This window comes from Corythoichthys intestinalis, chromosome 9 (assembly GCF_030265065.1).
Source record: "Corythoichthys intestinalis isolate RoL2023-P3 chromosome 9, ASM3026506v1, whole genome shotgun sequence".
In the NCBI taxonomy this organism is placed as follows: Eukaryota; Metazoa; Chordata; class Actinopteri; order Syngnathiformes; family Syngnathidae; genus Corythoichthys; species Corythoichthys intestinalis.
In genome coordinates, this window is record NC_080403.1 from 6,405,724 (window position 1) to 6,430,657 (window position 24,934).

General features: G+C 40.0%; 1 protein-coding gene across 2 annotated transcripts; it reads right to left on the reverse strand.

Moving 5' to 3' along the window:
• Nucleotides 1-555: 555 nt before the first annotated feature.
• Nucleotides 556-24,851, reverse strand: rrp9 (ribosomal RNA processing 9, U3 small nucleolar RNA binding protein). 2 transcript variants are annotated; one of them, XM_057846884.1, is made up of 15 exons: nt 24,632-24,851; nt 24,420-24,508; nt 24,229-24,341; nt 20,141-20,208; nt 20,007-20,048; nt 19,810-19,936; nt 19,600-19,724; nt 19,435-19,527; nt 15,729-15,829; nt 9,166-9,300; nt 7,954-8,016; nt 7,695-7,852; nt 7,439-7,518; nt 7,273-7,346; nt 556-2,133 (listed from the first exon to the last, which is right to left on the reverse strand). In XM_057846884.1, the coding sequence occupies exons 1-15, from the start codon at nt 24,707-24,709 to the stop codon at nt 2,031-2,033; spliced, it is 1,449 nt and encodes a 482-aa protein (XP_057702867.1). In that variant the 5' UTR covers nt 24,710-24,851; the 3' UTR covers nt 556-2,030. The 2 variants fall into 2 exon arrangements, with proteins under 2 accessions (XP_057702867.1, XP_057702868.1); XM_057846885.1 differs by having other exon boundaries at nt 558-2,133; nt 7,707-7,852.
• Nucleotides 24,852-24,934: the final 83 nt, after the last annotated feature.

Here is a 24,934-nt window from a genome sequence, read left to right on the forward strand (position 1 = left end):
TCTCACAGATTAAGAATTAATTTACTGTGAGGAGAGGACCATAGAGAAAACACAACAAGGATGGGTAAATCCTATGCAAACACATTTTTGGAACAGCCAGCAACTTTATGATTGCTGAATTAAATTCAAGTAAGGATACAGTACTTATTTTGAAATGCTGGTTAAATCATTTACATTGTAACTGTTATATAGAGGATACATATATAGAGGGTTTCTACAGGTATCAGCAAACCTCATTAATGCTTCTTAATGCAACTTTAAACTAATTTACATGCCAATGCCCAACAACGGATAGTTTCACACACACAAATTGAAAGTAGAGTTAATGACTTTTTAACTGATCTCCCGATATTGTCCAACTCCCAAAAACCTAAACTATATTCAAACAGATACCAATACACTGCTGGCCAAAAGTATTGGCACCCCTGCAATTCTGTCAGATAATCCTCAATTTCTACCAGAAAATGATTGCATTTACAAATACTTTGGTAGTAATATCTTCATTTATTTTTCTTGCAATGAAAAAACACAAAAGACACTAAAAAAAAAATTAAATCATTATCATTTTACACTAAACTCTAAACATGGGCCGGACAAAATTATTGGTAACCTCTGAAAAATCATTTGATGCTTCTTTAATTTGTGTAATTAACAGCACCCGTATTTTACCTGTGGCATATAACAGGTGGTGGCATTAACTAAATCACACTTGCAGCCAGTTAAAATTGATTAAAGTTGACTCAACCTCTGTCCTGTGTCCTTGTGTGTACCACATTGTGCCTGGAGAAAAGAAAGAAGACCAAAGAACTGTCTGAGGAATTGTGAGGAAGCATGGGCAATGTCAAGGCTACAAGTCCATCTCCAAAGACATAAATGTTCCTGTGTCTACCGTGTGCAGTATCATCAAAAGGTGTAAAGCCCATGGCACGGTGGCTTACTGTACATCCCTAGATGTGGATGGAAAAGAAAAATTGACGAGAGAGATCATCTGAAGATTGTACGAATGGTGGATAAAGAACCTCGACTAACATGTTCAAGCTGTCCAGCAGTCCGAGGGTACAACAGTGTCAACCCGTAATTTCGGTCAGCGTCTGAATGAAAAGGGACTCTATGGTAGGACACCCAGGAAGACCCCACTACTGACCCAGAGACCTAAAAAAGCCAGGCTGGAGTTTGCCAAAACCTACCTGAGAAAGTCAAAAAGTTTTTGGAAGAATGTTCTCTGGTCAGATGTGAAAACAGTAGAGCTTTTTTGGAAAAGGCATCAACATCGAGTTTACAGGGAAAAAAAAATAAAAAAATGAGGCCTTCAGAGAAAAGAACACATTCCCCACAGTCAAACATAGTGGAGGTTCCCTGATGTTTTGGGGTTGCTTTGCTCCCTTTGGCACTTGGCTTGACCGTGTGCATGGCATTATGAAGTCTGAAGACTAGCAACAAATTTTTGCAGCATAATGTATGGCCCAGTGTGAGAAAGCTAGGTCTCCCTCAGAGGTCATGGGTCTTCCAGCAGGACAATGACCCAAAACACTTCAAAAAGCACTAGAAAATGGTGTGAAAGAAAGCACTGGAGACTTCTAAAGAGGCCAGCAATGAGTCCAGACCTGAATCCCATAGAACACAGAATTGTGAAGCTAAGTGAAGATGGGAAAACAAACATTAAAACAAACATACCAACACAAAAGTTTGAAATACTTTATGTGGCACTTGTTACATATGCCGATGAAATCATTTGAGCATCAAATCCAGTTACGTATATTGATCCAAAAATAATCGCTGAACTGTTGATCTCTTCTGGATATTCATGCTTTGAAGTCAAATCCAAATGTTTTCAGTGCACAGCAAAACATGCTTTTAGAAGGGAGTGTAGTGATCCACGCATTTGTCCTCACATAACAATTTACATGGTTAATGTTTTTTGCAAAAAGCAACAGCTGTATCGTTATAGAAAACTGTTTTTCAAAAATAAAAAGCAAGATTGTGGCAGAGGGTATTAAACACCTTTTATTTACAAAACAAAAATAAGTCCATTATTCTTCTGTCTGGGCTTGATCTTGATTTGGAGGCTTCCTCTTAAGGGGAATGATAAAGATTCCATTCTTGGCCTCTTTTTGTCTCCACCATCGACCCAACCTGCACAGAAACAATGTAGAACTTGAAAGACATGGTAGGAACGGGAGTTAAAAGTGCCACTTGCATGACATTTATAGCATTTAAGGCAGTATTCACATACACCCTAATGACAAAAGGCCTAAAATAACCCATTTGATCAAGGAATTAATCAATCAGCAGGTTGACCTAGTGGCACCTCTTTCTTCTTGATACTGAATATTTTATTTGAGCAAGACATTGTGTGCTTGCAACACAAGAAGGAAGAACCTTTTTTTGGAACATCTGCAAACACCCACTGATTTGCACATTACCTTCCAGCATTTATGTAAATAATACTATATTGATTTGACAGTTATACATCTTCTTGTCTAGATTTTTGTGCTCCTTCTATAATGCTCTAAGACTTAGCCCAAACGCCCTTTTAAGAGAAGTGGGTGGTAAAAATCTTAAAATGGCATTCTGGATCGCTATTGGCCAAGTTATCTAATCATCTGTTATCAGACCAATACTGGGAGAAATAATGATGCCACATTTATCTTTCGGATATCAACATCATAAACCACTAGTGTGCTACTACAGGCTGAAGGCTCTGACAAAGGGCGCTCATGCCCTCTACTGGTTAACTCCTAACCTACAGTGAAACATGAGTCTACATTTAATTCATCAGTCCTGAGACTAAATAAATAAATAAATAAAAAATCGTGCTTCGAGGATCGATGTACATACATTCCTCAAAATATACCCACCAGATTTCATTGCAATATGTGTAGCACCAGACATTTGCCTTGCTGCCCTGTGTGTCAATAAACGATGGGATGGATGATAGACTTATGTCTATTCTTTTTAATTCTATACATTAATTTATTTTCCGAGCCACTTATCCTAACGAGAGTTGCAGGGTGCTAGAGCCTATCCCAGGTAACTATGGGCAGGATACACCCGGGATCGGTTGCCAGACATATGCAGGGCACAAGGAGACGAACAACCATTTGCACACACACTCAGACCTAAGGACAATTTAGAGAGTTCAATCAGCTTACCATGCATGTTTTGGGGATGTGGAGGAAAACGGAGTACCCAGAAAAACTCCGCAAAGGAAGGTCAGAGCCCGGGATTGAACCCTTGATTAATTCAATACAATTCAAATTTATTTGTTTGGCGTTGTATAGCTCCTACAAAGGTCAGCAGCAATATTGCACAACAAAAACTGATTCAGCCTTAAGGTCCGCGAGTCATTTTTTTTGGCCGCCTACAAAGCTCAGCAGCAATACAGCACAAGAAAACATAAGTCTTTTATTGGCATTATTTTTTTTTTTTAATGCCACGATCTACCCACACTATCGTTGCAATTGACTGGTAGATCGCAATCAACATAATGAGCACCCCTGTGGCCTATACTACGAACTGAGTTCAACCTCCCCAGAAGTAATCCAGTTTACCAGCGGGTAACCGGAGTTGACAAAACCTGGTTGTCTAGTTTGTGGTCAGTCGGTGCTACGACGCTGATTATGAGGTTGATTAGTCGAACCTGTGTCAACCCAGTCAGAGTTACTGCGCGTTCACATAAAAGAGGGCGGAGACCAGAGTCAAACACTACTTGTGACGATGGCACGGGCACCTTACTTCACGGAGGAGGAATGCGCGATGATCATACGGAGTTATGAGGAATTAAAATCCACCCTCACCGCGAAATCGAACACCGTTTCAGCGAGTAGAACGCAACGGGTCTGTTGACAGCGAATTTACAGATCGTGTGATTTGTGAATGCGTCAATATGCCAGTTTACTTATGTCCATGCAAAGAAATAAAGCCTGCTGTCAGGACAATAAAATAAGATTTGGTACGTTAACAGTAAGAAATAATTTATCGCACATCATCACATGAAGCAGGATAATTGTATGTTTAGTATGAATACGTATGTCCTTTTTTTTCCCCTTAGTTTGGGCCTAAAAAATCAAGCCCGACCCGAGCCCGATCAATTAACTTTATTTGCAGGCCCGAGCCCGACCCGACCCCCCCCCCCTCCATAATTTTATGTTATCTTTGTGAGGACTCAGGAGAAGAAGGAAATGCGGGGATGCCATGCGTTGTTGCGTGAATTAAAGCCCGTATTTTGTAACAAATTTTCACAGTTAAACAAGACTGTAAGATGAGTATTCAATAAACATTTATATCTTTTATATTTGTGCGTCTGTCCTATCAGTGGATTTGACATTTAATTTAATCTCTTCGAGTTGGCAGAAAAAAACGCAAGTTTTCTCAATGTTTAAATAGTCTACATATTTCTATGGTTATTATTAACTCATTTACACAACGAAATAACGCTGGAAAAGTTCGTTAAATATATTTCTTGTATATGAGAGCAAAGCTCCGCATTCGGGGGGTAACACTGAACGCTCTCCTGACACTCACTACAGTCTGTGTTGTGTGATCACATGGGATTACTTTGCATGCCAAGCAGCTATCGCTATTGACCTGCTCCAGACCAATGAGAGTGGGCCAATAGTTGCTCTTAATCAATGCCGGGGCAACTTTTTCATATGGAGGAAAACCAAACTAGGAGTACGAGAAGAAAATGTCGGCGGTTTCGGAATATTTCAGCGTCGAGTACAATGGCTGGGGATGCACCGCAGCAACAAACCCTGGGCAGTAGGACGAGAAGAGTGAAGCAGCATGACAGATGTCTGGGAAAAAAAATCACCAACACGACTGTTGACTGTAACCTGCCCCTTGCCTTCGTTGAAAGGGTGGGAACCCTGCTTTTTAGGGCTCACGTAGTACCTAAGTATAAGCTCCCAAGTCGCAAATACATTAAGGAGACGACAATCCTGCACTAAAAAATAAAGTGAAGAAACATGTTTTAGAAAAGCTGGCGAAGGCAGGGGCCATATGCTTTTCAACCGTCGTCTGGAGTAGCCAAATCTCCCAACTTTCCCTGCTGAGCTTGACAGCCGACTGGAAAGCGTAGTACTTCATGCAAATGAATTAAAGGGATCACACACACCGGCCAAGCTATTGCTACTCAACTGTAGCATCCTGAAGTCAAAGTTACTTTACTCTTCTTGTCTTTTACTGAAAGAAATGCCGCAGTAATTTGACCCGTTTCAAAAATGCTGTAGAAGTAAAGTAAGCTTAAGTGGCTAAGCTGTGTGTGTGCGCGCATTGTTTGAATTTGTGCGTTGCTATAGAGTTTTGTTGCTGCTGGTGCACAATGAGCGAGGCTAATAGAGAGACAGGATGCTGTGCTCAAATAATATTATTACTGATAATTTCATGAAAGTTGCACTGTTTGGCCTTTGAGAGGTTTGAAGTTTATTCAGCTCATTCACAGTTTATTATTATGAATATATTTTTACTTTCTTACGGTTGGGCTAGTATTATACATGTTTTAATTTTACGAATTTAGCACTATTTTGGCCCTTGACAGCCAAAGGTTTATTCAACTATTGTCCCTCATACCAGGTATGCAATAAAAAGTTCTAGATTCACTTTGTATTAGTCTTTTTCCTGTTTCGCAAAGGTAAGCAGCAGCCTGACAAAGCCACGATAGCAATGATTTCACATCCAGGTATGTAGCGCTTTGGAAAAAAAAAAAAAAAAAAATATATATATATATATATATATATATATATATATATATATGTGTGTGTATATATATATATATTTTTTTTTTTGCAAAGAGCTACATATATAGCCATATATAGCGCCATATATAGCGGAAAACAGACAAGACTGCGCCCTATACTATAGCGCCATGTATAGCGGAAAAAACAGACAAGACTGAAAAAGCAGTTTCTGCTCTTGCACCCCTCTTTAAAATAAACTGCTGTATTTTAAGCCAAAAGAACTGTTGTGTTTGATAGAACAATATGTCTATATGCTGCCATAGCAGATTCATGGCGCAGTAAGCCCCCAAACTATTTTTAATTTGTCCGTTTTCCCCTGAAACCCCCATTTACAGATGTGGTGCAACCGCTTTTGTTTCAACCAAGCCATAAAAAGAAGGTAAGTCCTACCAGTCCATGTGCCCAAATGACCTAATATGGTCAAAGTCTAACCTGCTTTTTATGGCTGGGTTGAAACAAAAGCGGATAAATCTAATAATGAATAATAATAAATAATTCAAAATTTCTGTCTTTTTTTTTTTTTTTTTTTTAGCTTAGAATGATTAATTTATGTGTGGATATTTTGTTTAAAAAAAAAAAAAAAAAAAAAACTTTAAAAACTTATTCACTTTTTTCACAGACTTTTAAACAAATTACGTCACAATGGAAAAAATGGTGTCTGTAAATAAGTCACGGATATCTACCTCATATCTATTGCTTAATTTTATTTTTTTTGCTACTGTTGCATTTTCCCAAGATATGTTAGATGATAATCGGTCCAAACAAAGAAAAATTTTGAAAAAAAAAAAAGTTTAAAAGGGTAAATATATGAAAAAGAACATCACAACCACTCCTTGATGTCTGCGATTTCTGCATCACGACCCATGTTATTTTACCATGTTTCACCCATAAAATCCCCCCAAAATCCGGCTGTGGCCATTCACATCTGTGTCTTGATGTTGTGATACTTGCTACATGGAGTTTTTGGATCGAAACAAGGTAAGTACGCGGTAATATCTCATTAAAATTATGGCGTCTTTCATTATGTTCTCTCATGCTCTCACCTCCAGTTAGGGTTTCGCTGTTTAAATTTGTTTTTTTAAATGCCCTCCTGTTCAAATTTTTTCCTCCTCCAGAAAATGGAGATTTTAAGCTTTCCAATGATGTATCACACGTGCATATTGGACAATTTTGAAATTTGGTCAAATTGGGGGTCTCAGAGCCGAGCAAAACCCATTGGCAGTGTATCAAATACTTGTTCTCCCCACTGTATATCTATATTTATTTATAAACAGATTGGTACCGGTATGGTATCGGCCGATACTGCAGCCAGGTATCGGTATCGGGGCCAAAAAATGGTATCGGTGCAACACTTATTTTAGTTGTAGCTAGGTCTCCCAGTGTAACTGCAACTAACTAACAAGTGGGTTTGGACACCAAACGGGTTGGAGAAAAGTGCAACACTGCCATTTAGTGGACACCTAGTACAGTACAACATTCATTGCTAAAATTTGCCAGAGAACGGACAGTTGCCATAGAAACAGTTGCAGATTACCTGTGCTCCTGTCCAACTCCCGCCACCAAGAAGTGACCAGAGTGCGAAAACTTCAGGCTGTTGACAAAACCGATCTGAGGGAGGGAAAACAGGGACGCAGAATGAGACACACATACATACACACACACTGTTGTGTCAAACTAAGTGCATTTAAAAAGGCTTTTACCACAGGAATACTGAAGAGTTGCTCAAGCCCTCGATAATTCTGACCACATTTCCACAGCTGCACCTGTGAGTTGCTGGAACCTGAGAGACATAACCTGCTGTTATTTTGGATCAACAAAGCCGAGTTGGTATTGTGTCTGGGACACTCAAGCAGAAGGAAATGTATGAGCGTTATACTGAACTAAATACATTTGCATATATTCAGCAGGGCTACTAAAAGCCTTTGTGTATGTAAGTGTTTTGGGAAGGACTCTCACAGCCAGAGGCACCTGAGGCTACGACATCGGTGTTCTGAAGCGCGGCCACCGCGGCCACCCAGTGAGGCTGCTCTAGCCCGACGTTGCCATGGCAACCGTGAGCCTGCTTCACCGTGCTGAGGGGTTTCTTCTTATTAACACTCCAAAGACACACGGAGCTGAGAGGGTCGGCCCAGAAAAGAGAGACAAGGAGGAATATTTACATGGGATGGGAACCAGAACAATGTTCGTCCAAAGTTTTGGTGGACACATGACGTACCCGTCGTCAGCTCCTGTGACCATGTGTTCCTCATTAATGAGTTGGATGCAATCTATTGACCCCCTACGAGAAACACAGTCCAGGTGATTTAAAAGCATATAACTGTCATTTATAAATGCCAGACACCGGTAATAAACTATAATGGTTTTAGAATCTGTCCTCTGTTTAAGACAAAGTTCTGTCTCAAGTCCCCAAGCTAATCTCAATATGGACACAAGTGCACCTTCATTTTGTCATGTACTCATTCTCACGCAGTGGTCAAGGCATTGCAGAGTTGTATGAAAATTACTTGAACATGAATATGAAATGGATAATAATGACAGATATAATTGACGGTGCAGTGTCACCACATATTGTTACAAACTAATTCATTGCACGTCATTTGCAATTGGTGAAACTTGTAAACAAAGAATCTGCAGCATAGTCATTTGGCCTGAAAAACTAAATAGAACTAGAAACTGCAATTTCTGGAGAAATTACTCTGGGGCTTTGCTGTGGGGAGATACAGATCTTGGCCCCGCCCAGGTAGATTTGGGGACATTGCTGGGACAATAGCAGGTCACTTCCTGTTGATTTGGGGACGTATCGGGGACATGTACTGGTCATATCAGGTCATTTAGGGACATTTGGGGACGTGTCCTGGTCATATCAGGTCATTTGGGGACATGTGGGGGTGTGTCCTGGTCAGATCAGGTTATTTGGGGACATTCGGAGGGCGTGTCCTGGTCATATTAGGTCATTTGGGGACATTGGGGGCGTGTCCTGGTCATATCAGGTCATTTGGGGGCATTGGGGGTGTGTCCTGGTCATATCAGGTCATTTGGGGACATTTGGAGGGCGTGTCACTGTCCTGGTCATATCAGGTCATTTGGGGGGCGTGTCCTGGTCATATCAGGTCATTTGGAGGCGTGTCCTGGTCAGATCAGGTCATTTGGGGACATTTGGGGGGCGTGTCCTGGTCAGATCAGGTCATTTGGGGACATTTGGGGTGCTGGTCCTAGTCATATCAGGTCATTTGGGGAAATGTGGTGGGCGTATCCTGCTCATATTAGGTCATTTAGGGACATGTGCTGGTCATATCAGGTCTTTTGGGGACGTGGGGGGCGTGTCCTGATCATATCAGGTCATTTGGGGGGCGTGTCCTTATCATATCAGGTCGTTTTTAGTGTTAACTTAGTAGCGCCATCAAGTGACACATATCCAAACACTCACTCGTGACCGTGAAACACGAGCTGCGACTCCTCGGCAATCTTCCACACACGCACAGTACGGTCGCGTCCGCCGGCGGTCACGCAACGTTCTCGGCTCAGGCTGTCAAGTCCCGTGATGGCGTCCTGATGGCCGAAGCTGGAAGATATCAATATAGGAAGTAAATGTATAGAAAGAGGAATAAAGCTAATATACTGTAAAAGGCATTCACAAAGTACTGAGAGCTCCAAAATGGAATAAAATGTTTTCCTCCAAATTCTGCACAGAATGATGACATCAAAAGTTTGTTTGTATTTTTCAAAGATGTATGAAAAATTAAAACAACACATAATAGTAGACGACCAATCCATTTAAAGTGGGAGGGTGGCAGCGAATGAACATTCGTTCATCTGTACCAACCTGTTATCATGAATTACAGTTGTGGTCAAAAGTTTACATACACTTGTGAAAAACAATGTCATGGCTGTCTTGAGTTTCCAGTTATTTCTACAACTCTGATTTTTCTCCGATAGAGTGATTGGAACAGATACTTCTTTGTCACAAAAAACATTCATGAAGTTTGGTTCTTTTATGACTAGAGCTGGGAATCTTTGGGCACCAAACGATTCTATTACGATTACGATTCAGAGGCTCCGATTCGATTATAAAACGATTATTGATGCACCCCCCTCCTTTTTTTTTTTTTTTAATGTTTTGTACATGAGTTCCAAAATTGTTCAAAAATACTCTCAGGCTAAACCACACTACTATTTCAGTATCAAGTTAATATATAGCAGTAAACAAATATTCAAAAATAACATTAAATAAAAAACTCCAGTCCCCATTCTGTATCAGTAGCTTTAAACTACATTCAATTAATTTAATGTTGTGAATCAACCGTTAAATTTGTTAAAATTGCTCCCGTTATTCCATAATTTCCCTCTTGTCTACTTTCGACATGTGAAAGTTTTAAAACTATTTTAAAGATAGATTCAAGTCAATATTTTACCGATTTAGGAGTATTTTAGATAAAAAGTTAATTAGGTTTGCTTGGAAGGTTCGCTACAACAGCCTTGCAGGGAAGTGTACTGCTTTAAGATGGCGGCCGTTTATAACGCTCGCATCAAGCTTTTTGTAGATGTGCTGCTAACACTACCAAATCTATAATGCATCTAGTCCTATATAAATGATATCCGCTGTAACGTTGTAATGGATGCACTTTGTACAGCTTTTCGGCAGCTTTTCGGCAGCAGTCAGGTATGTTGTGGTGTTTTTTTGTCTCGTTGCATGAGTTGAGCTAGAGCCGTGAGTTGAGCATTGGCATTACCCGAGGGGCCGGGTAATGGGATGCATGATGTTTAGCTACTCTCGCTCCGTTCCGTCCCGAAGACAGCGCGGCGCGCTGAGTGTTGTGTACTTCCGCTTAACTTCGCATATTTCAATAATCGGAATTTGGATGTTTGTGAATCGTTCTCGAATCGTTCACGTCCGAATCGCGAATAATCTAAGAATCGGAAATTTTGCACACCTCTATTTATGACTTTATTATGGGTTAACAGAAAAAGTGATCAAATCTGCTGGGTCAAAAATATACCTACATGGATCTGAAAAAGCGAATCATTGACTTGAACAAGTCAGGAAAGTCACTTGGAGCCATTTCAAAGCAGCTGCAGGTCCAAAGAGCAACAGTGCAAACAATTGTTTGTAAGTATAAAGTGCATGGCACTGTTTTGTCACTGCCACGATCAGGAAGAAAATGCAAGCTATCACCTGCTGCTGAGAGAAAATTGGTCAGGAGGGTGAAGATTCAACCGAGAATCACCAGAAAGCAGATCCGCCAAGAATTAGAAGCTGCTGGAACACAGTCCACAGTCAAGCGTGTTTTGCATCTCCATGGACTGAGAGGCTGCCGTGCAAGAAGGAAGCCCTTGCTCCAAAAGCGGCACCTTAAGGCTCGACTGAAGTTTGCTGCTGATCACATGGACAAAGATAAGACCTTCTGGAGGAAAGTTCTGTGGTCAGACGAAACAAAAATCGAGCTGTTTGGCCACAATGCCCAGCAATATGTTTGGAGGAGAAAAGGTGAGGCCTTTAACGCCAAGTACACCATGCCTACCGTCAAGTATGGCGGTGGCAGTATTATGCTGTGTGGCTGTTTGCTGCCAATGGGACTGGTGCTTTACAGAGAGTAAATGGGATAATGAAGAAGGAGGATTACCTTCAAATTCTTCAAGATAACCTAACGTCATCAGCCCGAAGATTGGGTCTTGGGCGCAGTTGGGTGTTCCTACAGGACAATGACCCCAAACACACATCAAAAGTGGTAATGGAATGGCTAAATCAGGCTAGAATTAAGGTTTTCGAATGGCCTTCCCAAAGTCCTGACTTAAACCCCATTGAGAACTTGTGGACAATGCTGAAGAAACAAGTCCATGTCAGAAAGCCATCAAATTTAACTGAACTGCACCAATTCTGTCAAGAGGAGTAGTCAAAGATTCAACCGGAAGCTTGCCAGAAGCTGTGGATGGCTACCAAAAGCGCCTAATTGAAGTGAAAATGGCCAAGGGACATGTTACCAAATATTAGCGCAGCTGTATGTATATTTTTGACCCAACAGATTTGATCACTTGTTTCTGTTCACCCATAATAAAGTCATAAAAGAACCAAACTTCATGAATGTTTTTTGTGACAAAGAAGCATCTGTTCCAATCACTCTATCAGAGAAAAATCAGAGTTGTAGAAATAACTGGAAACTCAAGAGAGCCATGACATTATGTTCTTCACAAGTGTATGTACATTTTTGACCACAACTGTATGTGTGTGTTTATGGGGAAAAAATACAGTATATGAACGATATCTGGTAAGATGCATTTAATAGAAATTCAGAGGGTTTTGGGCTGACAACCACAATTAAGATCATTGCGAGGCTAATCGCCGACAACATACAGTTTCAAATTCAAGATGCTTATTTCTTCCACCATCATTACATTTTGAATAATATTTAGCTGGTACCAAGTGAAAGAAGCTGGCCTCGTCTACGGATCATCAGTTAAACAGGTGTGTCCAAACCTTTTGCAAAGGGGGCCAGATTTGGTGTGGTAAAAATGTGGGGAGCTTCCTTGGCTGATTTACATAGAACAATATATTCAAACAAATTTTAGCAAGCCCTTCTGTGTGTCACATTTGCTTTATTATTATTTTTAATTCATAATTTCAACAGTCTCGTCTTTGTGGCTTTCTCTTTCGACACTCGGACTCTTGCGAAATACTGCTGCTGTGAAAAAATAAACTAGTTTCAAGTTGCTATAATTTCTCGCTGCGTATCTTCCCTGTAATGTTGTCGTAATTGTCAGCGTGTCTTGTTTAGTAATACTGCGTCACATCGAACTCTTTGAAAACAGCGACTGTCTCTTTGCAAATGAGGCAGACACAGTTTTTGCGTGTTTTATTGAAGAAATAGTCCAATCCTTGAAGCGTCGGCCATCGCAGTCAACTCTTTTTTTTTTTTGATTGTCGCCATTTTAGAAATCACACAGGGTAATGTTGCTTAGAGTGCTGCTCTTAAAGTTTTTCAAACTTTCGTGAGAATAGGCTGATTTTGTGTGGACAAGATAGTTGTAGATATCAGGGTAGCAGATGTCAGGCAGAGAGAGCGAAGACAGTGGGTCGAAAACTATCGATTTAGGCATCAAATATGGATCTGGCGAATGGATAGACTGAAGCTTTTCCACATAACGCCTTTTATGCAACACATCCAATGAGTTTACAGCGTCTGAAAGCACCGGGGCTTCCATGAATTGCTCTATAAACTGAACGACTAATTGAAACCATTGAGAATAGGGCTAAACAGAGACGGACAATATGGCGGCCGGATACAGCGACACGTCATTCTGTGATGTTGGTGAGTAGGGTCTATAGCTTGTAGCTCAGTTGAAGTGTGGTGTCTACATGACATTTGTAAAGTGGCGTATATTGTGCAGTTGTGTTGAACAAAACTTACACAAACCGAAACAAATTACTTCATTAAAAAAACAGTAAAAGACCAATCATTGTGTTTTATTGGAGGACATTCACACATAGCTGGCTGTTGGGCAGTACACAATTTTTTAAAATTCATTTATTATTTTTATTTTTTATTTTTAAGGGCTAAAAAGTAGCAAAATAATCCAGGAATACCAAAAGAAATAAAAATATATCCTCTTTTTCTGGGAGTATTGCGAGGTATACAACGGAAGTACTCTAAACAGTACAGTACTGTAACATGTGTGAAACTTTTGTTCAAATATATATGGCGGAAAACACAGACAAGGCTGAAAAAGCAGTTTCTGCTCTTGCACCCCTCGTTAAAATAAACTGCTGTATTTTAAGTCAAAAGAACTGTTGTGTTTGATAGAACAAAATGTCTATATGCTACCATTGCAGTTTCCTTGCGTATTAGGCCCCCGAACCATTTTTAATTCGTTCGTTTTACCCTGGAGACCCCCGTTTACAGACACCGCGCAACTGCTTTTGTTTCAACCCAGCCATAAAAAGGTAAGTAATTATATTAATTATTTGAAATGTCTATCATTTTTATCTTAGAATCATTAATTGATGTCTAATATTTTGTTTAATTTTTTTTTTTTTTTTTTTTTAAAAACGACTTTATAAAATTATTCACTTTTCGCATATTTGTAACTTTTAAACAAATTACGCCACAATGACAAAAAATAGTGTCTGTAAATAGGTCATGGATATCTACCTCATAACTAGAGGTGGGAATCTTTGGGCACCTAACGATTCGATTACGCTTCAGAGACTCCGATTCGATTATAAATCGATTATTGATGCCGCCCTCCCCCCATTTTTTTTTTTTTTAATTTATGTTTTTTATATTTGTTCCAAAATTGTTCAAAAATCCTCTCAGGCTAAATAAACCAAACTACTATTTTAGTATCAAGTTACCGGTTAAAAACAGTAAATAAAATACTCAAGTCACCATTCTGTATCAGCAGCTTTAAACTACATTCAATAATTTAATTATTTAAGTAACTTGAGTATTGAGTAAGTAACTGGTGTTACCTTTCATGTTTTTTTCTCCATTTTTTTCAAAAAACAGAACAAAAACATAGTAACCTTTGCTATGTTTGGAGGTCATTTAATGTTGTGAATCAACCGTTAAAGTTGTTAAAATTGCGCCCGTTATTCCATGATTTCCCCTCATGTCTACTTTCAACATGTGAAAGTTTTAAAACTGTTTCATCATTTAAAGATAGATTCAAGTCAAGATTTTGCCGATTTAGGGGTATTTTAGATAAAAAGTAATTAGGTTCGTTACAACAGAGCCTTCTAGAGAAGTCTACTACTTTAAGATGGCGCCTGTTTACTAGTGCGGTAAAGTCCATCATTTCACATCTAGTCTAGATATATGTGATATCTACCATAGCCGTGTGTTGCCGTATGTCTGTAGCAACTAGCAACTGGGCGCTGTTTGTAGCACCTGACGGCCGCAGTCACTTATTATTGTTTTTTTTTTTTTACTTAGCGGCATTAGCTGCACATGATATTTACTCCCAGTCCGTTCCTCATTGCATCCCGAAGACCGCGCTGACTGCGTTTTATTTCCGCTTTACGTGGTATAATTCAATAATCGGAATTTGGATGTTTGTGAATCGTTCTCGAAACTTCCACGTCCAAATTGCGAATAATCTAAGAATCGGAAATTTTGCACGCCACTACTCATAACTATCGCTTTTTTGTATTTTTTCGTTACTGTCGCATTTTCCTTAATACTGTAGAGGATAAATAATCGATCCAAACAAAGAAAAATTGAAAACAAAACGTTTAAAAGGATAAATATTTGAAAAAGAATATCTCAACCACTCCTTGATGTCTGTGATTTCTGCAATGCGACCCTTGTTATATTACAGTGTTTCACCCATAAAATCCCCAAAACGTCCGGCTTTGGCCATACATAGCTGTGTCTTGACACGCAATGAGACATGCTACAGGATCGAAACACGGTAAGTATGTGTTAATATCTCGTTAAAATCATGGTGTCTTTAATTATGCTCTCTCATGCTCTCATCTAGTTAAGGTTTCGCTGTTTATTTATTTATTTTTTAAATGCCCTCCTGTTCATAATTGTTCTTCCCCCAGAAAATTTGGATTTTAATCTTTCCAATGATGTATCACACATGCATATAAGACAATTTTGAAATTTGGTCAAATTGGGGGTCTCAGAGCTTTAAGTTACCTGAGTGTTTTCCGCCATATTTTTTTTTTTTTCTCAGTATCTGATCAGGCTACTGTAACGGCAGAACCTGAAAATCAGGTGATCCTAACTTGGGTGCAAAAATATGCAATCTGGTCATCCATACTATTAATTTATCATCCTCATTTTAAAAAAATTGTAGAACTACACTGGGACAGAATTATTGCAACCACAGGTGGGAAATTCATTACAACCACATTTAGTAAGAGTGTATGAAAATCAAAATTGAGCAATACTATCTTTGTAAAGGCCAATATTCTATTTTGAAACAGGTCATCACTGTATTTAAGTTAATGTACTTAATAAACGGTCACATGAGTGTGAAGTCACTCACAGGGTTTCCACATAGGCGTTTTCATCCACATTCCAGACTTTGATGGAGCGATCGTGTGAGGCACTGTAAAGATCATGTGTTCCCTTCCTGAACGAGAGACCCTGAAAGCAAACAAAGACTTTCATACGGTAGACCTTCTAAAATGCCTTTTAGTATTTACCCTTTCCAGTATGTTTGTATGTACCTTTAGCTAGACTTAAAGGAAAGTGGTTTCACAGAGCATGTGCAATAGAGGTGGGAATCTTGGGACACCTAATGATTCGATTACGATTCAGAGGCTACGATTCGGTTAGAAATTGATTATTGATGTACCACCCCCCTTTTTAGTATTTCGTAGATTAGTTCAGAATTTGTTCAAAAATCCTTTCAGGCTAAATACTGTTTCAGTATCAAGTTAACAGTTCAAAACAGTAAAATACTCAAGTCCCCATTCTGTATCAGCAGCTTTAAAGTGCATGTGACACGAAAAAGCATGTTTGTTTCATAACACACGCGGTATTTTATGCTCCTGAATGATATGGACCGCTTGGATGTGTGTGGAAGCGATCGCTATATTTATTTTTTTTAATCCCGCGCCATGAAAATGAGTGACTTCCGGCTTCGGTCTTACATTGAGGAGGAGGGCGCTGTGACGTGTACGGTTGAAGGCGTCCTCTTCACTATACAGCCCACCTGCTGTATATGAAGACTAAGGATTCAGCTGATTTTGCGGATTAATACATTTATTTTTCGCATCACGCCAGCCAAACGGCTGCAGAAAAATCTTGCTGTATGAGGGAGATGCGTATGCGCCTTTTCGGAGTTTCAAAAGGTTCCCATTCACCGTGGATATTGGCCAAAACAAGCCCTACTACTGTGGGACCATTGGATCGATGAAGTGAGTAAACATCTTGTTTTGTATTATGTCAAATACGAATACAGCGATTACAAAGTAAACACTACAAACTTTCTTTAAATAAAGGACTACTTACGTTTGATCATTGATAGGCATGTAAAAAGCTCTCCTCATGCACATTAACTGCAGTCGAACGAGCTGTAAATTGCTCTCCGCCGGGCGGTTTGCCGGTCCGCAAAGACAATCGACAACCCAGTCATCATGTCAAATAATCCGGGCTAGTTATGTGTGATTTTCCGCTTCGAAGACTTTGAAACATCACTCGGTTCGGGTTAGCATGTCGGCTAGCTGTCACGCCTCTTGGTTTGTTTACATTCTCCGAAGCCGGGGAAGTGAAATGACATATGTCCAATTTAGGTGTCATAAAATATCATTCGGGAGGTGCGACAGTAAAGGTGAAGTCAAAAGGTTTGACCATTATGGAGAAATTTTGCCATGTCGTCTTGAATAAGTGCATTTTTATTATTTCATATTCCATTTAGCAAAAGACTGTTATTTGTCATTACCATGCCATTTATTTAGCAATTGGGGAAAATAGTACTTGGATAAAAAGAATATCCTGTAAAAAATATTGAAGGAAAGAGACAGAAACAATGACATTTTGCAGCTCTCTTCGTCGCGTTTTCCTCGTTGTGAATACTTCCCCCTCGACGGGCTGACTGGTCCTTCTCAAGCCATTTATTTAGCTATTGTGGAAAAATACTTGGATAAAAAGAATATCCTGTAAAAATATAGGAGTAGAGAGACTGAAACAATGACATTTTGCGGCTCTCTTCGTCGCGTTTTCCTCGTTCGGAATAATTCCCCCTCAATGGGCTGAATAGTAAAACCGATGAGCCCAGTCTCCCGCTGACATCATCCACCTGTTGGGGACGCTAGAGCCCTATCCAGCTGGCTAACCGGCAGATTAAAAGACTAATTCCTTGTCATCTGCGCTTTGCTAAATTGTTGTATATACTCGAATCATCTCAAAATATGATTCTAATTCACATAATAATGCTATTTAAGACTTTTTCTCCTGTCGTATGCTCTTTAAACTAAATTAAATTAATTGAATGTTGTGAATCAACCGTTAGAGTTGTTAAAATTGCTCCAGTAAGTCCATTATTTCCCTTCTACTTTCGACATGTGAAAAATTTAAAACTTTCACCATTTAAAGATAGATTCAAGACAAGGAGTGAAGAGTATTTTAGATAAAAAGTTCATTAGGTTCGTTTCATCAGAGCCTTCCAGAGAAGTCAACTGCTTTAAGATGGCTGCTGTTTATTAACGCCGGCAAATCTGTCATTTCGCATCTAATTCTCTATACATGTTTTAACGCCGCCGTTGTCAGTCATTTCACATCTAGTTCTATACAGAGGTGTGCGTAATTTCCGATTCTTAAATTATTCACGATTCGGCCGTGGACGATTTGAGAACGATTCACAAACATCCAAATTCCGATTATTGAAATATGTCAAGTAAAGCGGAACTAAAACACAGTCAGCGTGGTTTTTGGGACGCAATGAGGAACGGACTGAGAGTAAACATCATGCTTGTCATTACTCATGTAATGACAATGCTCAACTCACGTCTCTGGCTCAACTCATGTTCTCAGATAAAAAAACAATAACACTGCTGTCGACAGCCACTACAAACTACGTCCACATAATGCTACGGTAAATATCACATGTATAAATAACTAGATGCAAAATGACAGAATTGCCGGCATTTGTAAACAGCCGCCATCTTAAAGCAGTAGACTTCCCTGGAAGGGTGTTGTAGTAAACCTTCCAAGCAAACCTAAATAACGGTTTATCTAAACTACTCCTAAATCGGCAAAATCTTGACTTGAATAAATCGGCAAAATCTTGACTTGAATCTATCTTTAAAACAATTTTAAAACTTTCACATGTCGAAAGTAGACAGACGGGAAACTATGGAAAACAGGAGCAATTTTAACAACTTTAATGGTTTTTTCACAACATTAATTGTATGTAGTTTAAAGCTGCTGATCCAGAATAGGGACTTGAGGCTTTTATTTAGTGTTTTAAACTGTTAACTTGATACTGAAATAGTTGTTTATTTAAGCCTGAGAGACTTTTTGTACAATTTTTTTTAACTAATGTACAAAACATTGAAAGCAGCTAATAGCTTGGGGGGGGGGGGGGGTCATTATTAATCGATTTATAATCAAATTGTAGCCTCTGAATCGTAATCGAATCGTTAGGTGCCCAAAAATTCCCACCTCTAGTTCTATATACTGTATGTGATATCTACTGTAGCATTATGTTGCCGTTTGTTGGTAGCAGATAGCAACTGGGCGTTGTTTGTATCAGCTGTCGCCCGCAGTCAGGTATTATGCGCATCTTTCGTGGCACGCCAGACCCACTTAGAGTGTTTGTTGCCAAAAAGCTCAATATTGGTCTCCCAGGCTCACCCAGGCTTCAACTGGGACCCTTTGCTGTAGTCAGATGAGACCGAGAGTGAGCTTTTTGGCAACAAACACTGTAAGTGGGTCTGGCGTGCCACGAAAGATGCGCATGCTGAAAAGCACCTCATACCCACTGTGAAGTATGGGAATGGGTCAATTATGCTGTGGGGCTATGTCTTGCCAAACACCTCCAGGGGTATTTTTACCCGCTTTTAGAGCGTCCAAAGTCCGCTAAAACCTCCAACACCTCCCGGGGAAATTTCAACAACTTTTACCTGCACATGGAGCACCGCCAAACATGTGGGGGGGGGGGGGGGGGGGGGGGGGGTAAATCCTACTTTGCGTTTACTTCAACTGCGAAAAAACAAGGGATTACTGGAGTGAAAGAATGTACCTACCGACACGGGGCCTTTGTGTCCTGTGAATTTATAAAGATGCTTGCACGTTTCAGCTTCCCAAATCATGATCAGTTTGTTCATGTCTCCCGTGGCCTTCAAAAAGAAACATTGTTGCTACTCAAGATGTTCATTAGTCTCTCGAGTATTCACAATGCGAGTCCTCACCAAGTATTTTGCGTCGGATGATATGGACATACAAAGCACGTGAGCCGTATGTCCGATGTGGCGATCTTCCGTGCCTTTCCTCCCACCGGGTATGACCCGCAGTTTTTTCCCGCTTTCGATATCCCCTTGAGGAAATACAAAATAAGTTATCTTTTCAGACACTCTTATCAAACAGCTGCAATGTGTAACATGAACTGGACAATTTGTTACATTTAATGATGGAGCAATCTTTGGAGGCAGAGAAGATGCATTTATCATCAGGACTGATGACCAGGCAGGTAATTGGGAGCTTGTGTCCTCTTAATAGACGGATTTCGGAAGTGTCGGGTGGCAACAGCTAAAAGACAAATAATATGAAATAGATGTACACCTCAACAAACGCACCAAGTGATTAAATTTAAACTTACATCTTTGGCAATGAGTCGCTGTAGTTTGCCTTTATGCTCAAGCTGCAAAAAAAAAAAAAAAAAAAAATCAAAAATTGCTTATCAAACACGTTATTCCAAAAAAGCAACCTAGCATGAATAGCAGTCATTCTTACCACTTCTTCTTGAAGTCTTCCAGCAATTACTTCTGTTTCAAATGCCTCATCTTCACCCTTTTCTTCTTCTGATTAGGAGAGGGTGGGAAAATGAAAGCGAGTGTTTACTGAAGTAGAAATTGGAGCTGTCTTGACTAGTTGACGTCATCGATGACGTAAATGCGTTGACGACCAAACCATCCCGTCGACATTTAAGTACGACACGAGAAAAAAAGTCTTAAAAAGGATTATTATGTGAATTACAATCATTATTTTAAGACGATTCGACTACATACAACAATTTAGCAAAGCGCAGATGACGAAAAATTAGTCTTTTAATCTGCTGGTTAGCCACGCCTACCATTATAGGGCTCTAGCGTCCCCAACAGGTGGATGACGTCAGCAGAGTCACGATTTCATCTGATTTAGTATGCAGCCCATTGAGGGGGAATTAGTCACAACGAGGAAAACACGACGGAGAGAGCCGCAAAATGTCATTGTTTCAGTCTCTCTACTCCAATATTTTTACAGGATATTCTTTTTATCAAAGTATTTTTCCCCAATAGCTAAATAAATGGCTTGAGAAGGACCAGTCAGCCCGTTGAGGGGGAATTATTCAGAACGACGAAAACGTGACGAGGAGAGCCGCAAAATGTCATTGTTTCAGTATCTCTACTCCAATATTTTTACAGGATATTATTTTTTATCCAAGTATTTTCCCCAATAGCTAAATAAATGGCATGGTCATGACAAATAATAGTATTGTGCTAAATGGAATATGAAATAATAAAAATCCATTTATTAAAGACGACATGGCAAAATTACTCCATAATGGTCAAAACTGTCTACTTCACCTTTACTGTCGCACCTCCCGAACGATATTTTATGCCACCTAAATAGGGCTTATGTCATTTCCCTTCCCCTGCTTCGGAGAATGTAAACAAACCAAGAGGCCTGACAGCTAGCCGCCATACTAACCCGAACCGAGTGATGTTTCAAAGTCTTCGAAGTGGAAAATCACACATAACTAGCCCGGATAATTTCACATGACGACTGGGCTGTCGCCCGGTGGAGAGCAATTTACAGCTAGTTCCAAGCTACTACAGACAGGGGAGCTCGTCGGGGAAGCAACAGGACAATGACCGCTGCCAATCAATGACAATGACATGCCAATCCATGATCAAACGTTAGTCCTTTATTTAAAAAAGTTTGTACTGTTTACTTTGTAATCGCTGTATTCGCGGCTATTTTGAACTCAAAGTTGCAATTTCTGATCAGTCGGAAAATTTGACAGAACACCGGGCACATGAAGAGGGCTATAAGCTGAGTACAGTTCTCTCCCAGCGGGGGGATGTACGACAAGCCGCCAGTCATCGGCCGAGGGGACAATGAGCATGTCACAAAATGCAAGCCACCTACATATTATAATGATCCCAGTATTTGACATAATACAAAACACGATGTTTACTCACGTCCACGTAAATCCCATGGTCTCACAGTAGTAGGGCTTATTTTGGCAAATATCCACCGGTAAAAGGGAACCTTTTAAAACCCCAAAAAGGCGCACACGCCTCTCGCTCCTACAGCAAGATTTTTCTGCAGCTGTTTGGCTGTCGTGATGCGAAAAATAAACATAATAATCCGCAAAATCAGCTGAATCCTTAGTCCTCATACACCAGTACGGCTGTAAAGTAAAGAGGACTCATTCCTCCGTACACGTCACAGTGCCCTCTTTCTCAACTCGAGACTGTTGCCAGGAGTCACTCATTTTCATGGCGCGGGATTCAAAAACTAAATAAATATAGCGATCGCTTCCACACACATCCAAGCGGTCCATTTCATTCAGGAGCATAAAATACCTTGTGTATTATGAAATGAACATGCTTTTCGTGTCACAGGCACTTTAATAATGAGTTGAAAAAAAAATATACAGTGGGGAGAATTAGTATTTGATACACTGCCGATTTTGCTGGTTTTCCCACTTGCAAGCCATGTAGAGGTCAGTAATTTGTATCATAAGTTCTCTTCAACTGTGAGGGACGGAATCTAATACAAAAATCCAGAAAATCACATTGTATAATTTTTAAATACTTAATGGCCTTGGACCAAAATACATGCTTGATTTGTTAGATTCCTATGAGACATCTAGACACCTAAGGTCGTCTGGAACCGGTCTCATGCATGTTCCAAGAACAAGAACCAAGCAGGGTGAGGCAGCATTTAGTCATTATGCTCCTCACCTCTGGAACAAGTTACCTGAACATCTTAAGTATGCTCAAACTGTTAGCTCCTTTAAATCGGGGCTAAAAATGCTTTTGTTTAGCACTGCATATCCATAACTGTCTATATTTCAATCTACTCGCTTTTTATTCCTCTTGTGCTTATCTCCATTGCTGATTTCAATTATTATTAGTAGTAGTTGTTTTTATTTATTTTATTCTATTTGTGATTAAATGCGATTTTTATGTATAATTTTATTTCCTATTTTGATTGTCTTGGTTTTTACGTTGTATTGATTTAAATGTGATTTTTATTAACCTTCATGTGATGTAAAGCACTTTGAATTGCCTTGTGTTGAATTGTGCTATATAAATAAATTTGCCTTGCCTTGCCTCATTGTTTGTGATTTATTATTTATGTGTTTATTTGTACTTTAATGAAGAATTTAAGTGTTCCAAAATGTTTTTGTGAATTAAAGAGCCTATGACAACAAAAAGCATGTTTATTTCATATTTCACGCAGTATATCATGCTCCTGAATGAAATGGACTGCTTGGATGTGTATGGAAGCGATCGATATATTTATTCCATTTTTTGAATCCCGCGGCATGAAAATGAGTGACTTCCTGGATTTACGAAGAATGCAAATGTGAAGTCAGTGGGATAAACATCTTCAGTATACAGCCAATACTACAGTATACAGAACGACTGCGGATTCAGCTGATTTTGCGGATTATTTTATTTTTCGCATCATGCCAGCCTAGTGTGCTGCAGGCTTTTGTTGCTGCACCAGAGAGAGGCATGTGAGCCTTTTTGTGTTTCAAAAAGTTCCCGTTCACCTCAGATAATGGCCAAAACAAGTCAGACAACTGTGGGACCATTGTGAGGTGAGGAAGCTACGTGTTTTATATTATGTCAAATACTGGGATCATGGCACACGTTTTCATAAGGAGGTGGCTTGCATTTTATGAGTGAACTTAAAATACTCCCTGTACTTCAAGAAGGCCTCATGGCCGACGACCGGCGGCTTGTCCCACACCATGATCGCCGGCCGATAAAGGTGTGCCCACCGAGAATGCGCTTTCCTCGTCTTGGCCACAAGCACCACCCCGCTCCGACGTCAGCCGGTTTATATGGCCGATCCAGCCCGCTCGGTCGTATTCGCGTGCCTGCCGAGAATGCGCTTTCCTTGGCGCGGCCACAAGCAGCACCCCGCTCCGACGTCGGCCGGTTTGGCTGACCAATCCAGCCCGCTCGGTCCTATTCACGTGCCCGCCGAGAATGCGCTTTCCTCGGCTTGGCCACGAGCAGCACTCCGCTCGGACGTCGGCCGGTTTGTCCTTCGAATATGGGCTATTTTCGGTGTTCATTCCTGGCGACGAGCACTGCCGTGACCGCAGCAAAACGTCGCTCTTTCAGGGAAATGACAAAAGTCGGGCTAACTCCGGTGGCATAAAATACCGTTCGGGAGAAGAAGTCGCCGGTTTTGACCATTTTGCAGTAATTTTGCCCAGTCGTCATCATCCAGCTGGGGACGTTAAAGCGCTATAATGACAGGCGGGTCTAAACGGCATATTAAAAGACTACTTTCTCATCATCTGCACTTTGCCAAGTTGTTGTTTATAGTCGAATCGTCTCAAAATATTATTGTAATTCATATAATAATGCTATTTATTTTTTAATGCTGTAACAGGACCTTTAATAATTGTCAACAAAAATGAATTGCAAGGTTAAAAAAAAACGTTAACAAAAAATTATTAGACTAGTCAACTAATCGTTAAAAAAAAAGTCTACAGACTAATCGGGAGAAAACTAATCGTTGGATGCAGTGTTGTTTTCTTCAACTTTTACGTCATTTCTACTAGAAATGACGTAAAAGTTTATGCTTACCTTGTTCCTTTAACTGGTTGAGGTAAAGTTTGGCTAATCTGAGTTTCTTCTCTTGCGGTGTCTCGTCAAAGTCATGCTCTTCTCTGGCCGGCCTTTTCTTGGCAACTATCGAACTGCGCACGAAACATAGAAATGCAGAGTTTAAGATCTCCTTATACAGTATATTTAAACCGTTTTTACGATTTCTGTACCTCTCAGTTTCAGAGTCGCTGGAAATCTCTTCATTATATTTTGAATTCTGTTTTTTGCCTTTAGTTTTCCCCCCAGCGTCGACGTCACCCTTAAAAATGATTACAAAATTAACATCAATCGTGGCTTACAGCAAAAATGTGCACGTTCAGATGTGCTAGTAAGCAAGGCAAAGTTTAGCAATAGCTAGCTCGCAACACTCTGCCACACTTACCTTTCGCTTCGATATTGTTGCCTTTTTCACAGCGATCGGCGTTTTGACGCTTTTGGTTCCTTTAATGAAGAAAGACATTGTAAAGCTCGTGAAAATAAACTAAGTTGTCAGTAGTAGGGCCCTACTAGTGTAAAGATTCAAGTCAACATTCGGACCCACATGTGTATGTAACATGCAGGTCAACCTAACTGAAACCGATGGAGGAATGAAGGTTTGTTCTGATTGGCCCATACAGACTAAATCCCGCCTTTTGGAAAGGTTTCAAGAACCCAATTGGTCTACAAGGATTTTGGGAGGAATAGC